The sequence below is a fragment of the Aplysia californica genome, unplaced genomic scaffold, assembly GCF_000002075.1.
Source record: "Aplysia californica isolate F4 #8 unplaced genomic scaffold, AplCal3.0 scaffold00303, whole genome shotgun sequence".
Lineage (NCBI taxonomy): Eukaryota > Metazoa > Mollusca > Gastropoda > Aplysiida > Aplysiidae > Aplysia > Aplysia californica.
In genome coordinates, this window is record NW_004797573.1 from 397,993 (window position 1) to 399,221 (window position 1,229).

Genomic DNA, 1,229 nt, shown 5'->3' on the forward strand with positions numbered 1-1,229 from the left:
GACTTGCGACGGAGTTGAAGTGGCTATAATAACACACATGTATGTGCCCAGCAGCAAAAAATACGGCAGTTCCGCCCCTGAAAACATTGCATCTGCGTGCTGGTGTAAAAGCAAAGTTTTACCCAAAACGGGAGAAAGTATCATGACTTTGTTCACCTCTCCTCATGCCGGCCACCCAGGCGGCTCCGTTGATCTCCACGTAATCCACGTAGGACATGACCTCAACCTCCCGAGTCCGCTTGTTCCTCACGCCGTATGTCTGGGGAGGGACGGCCGGGTGGGCGGGGCAATAAGTACATCATAAATACAAGTAACTGTTTAGTTGGTTGTTGTGGTTTTTTTCCCAATAATAAAGCGTTGTCATAGTAGAGGTTTTACGGCGCTCGCAACTGCATAAATTCATATGAGCGCCTGAAGATTAGAGGGGTTAAAAGAGAGTAACAACAACCAAAAAAAAAAAGGAGGGGGACATAAGGATGATAGATGTTTTATAGGAAAGAAGAAGAAAACCACACAGGAACACTCGCCAACCACCCATTAATATAGCTTTAACAAGCGTTTTACTGCACTTGCAACACAAATAGGTCGTATAAAAGAGCCGGGAGCAGAGAAGTTACAAGAGATTAACGTTCAAATAAAAGAAGGAGGAGAGATAAGGACGATATATTAACTGAATAGGAAAGAAGGAGGAAACCACACCAGAGCACCCGCCAACCACCAGCGTATGTGTTTAGTTGTTGTTGTTGGTTTTTTAAAATATAGTTTTAGCACGGGTTTTACCGCACTTGCAACACAATAAGGCCATAAGTGCCGAAGATTAGAAGTGTTACAAGAGAGTAACAAACACAAAATAGGAGGATAGATTTAAGGACGATAGATGTTTGATAGGAATAGAGGAGGAAACCACACTAGAGCACCCGCCAACCATCGGCGTACATGTTTAGTTGTTGTTGTTGTTGTTTTGGTTTTTTTCAATAATATAGTCATTTTTAGTAAATGTTTTACGGCTCTTGCACCACAAATAGGTTGTATAAATGCCGAAAAATGTGTTTTTTAAAAGAAATTAACATTCAAAGAAAAGAAGGAGGAGAGATAAGGACGATATATATTAACTAATTGATGCATAGGAAAGAAGGAGCAAACCGCTCTTGAGCGGCCGCCACCCGCTTACTGTGTGTGTGTGTGTGTGTGTTTGTTTGTGTGTGTGTGTGTGTGTGTGTGTGTGTGTG

At 42.2% G+C, this 1,229-nt stretch overlaps 1 protein-coding gene across 1 annotated transcript in view; it reads right to left on the reverse strand.

Moving 5' to 3' along the window:
* LOC101851962 overlaps positions 1-1,229 on the reverse strand; it is a gene marked incomplete in the record, with an annotated part of 55,094 nt that overhangs the window by 11,798 nt on the left and 42,067 nt on the right. The window contains 1 exon segment of the mRNA XM_005101895.3: positions 157-259. Coding sequence (XP_005101952.2) covers positions 157-259 — 103 coding nt within the window.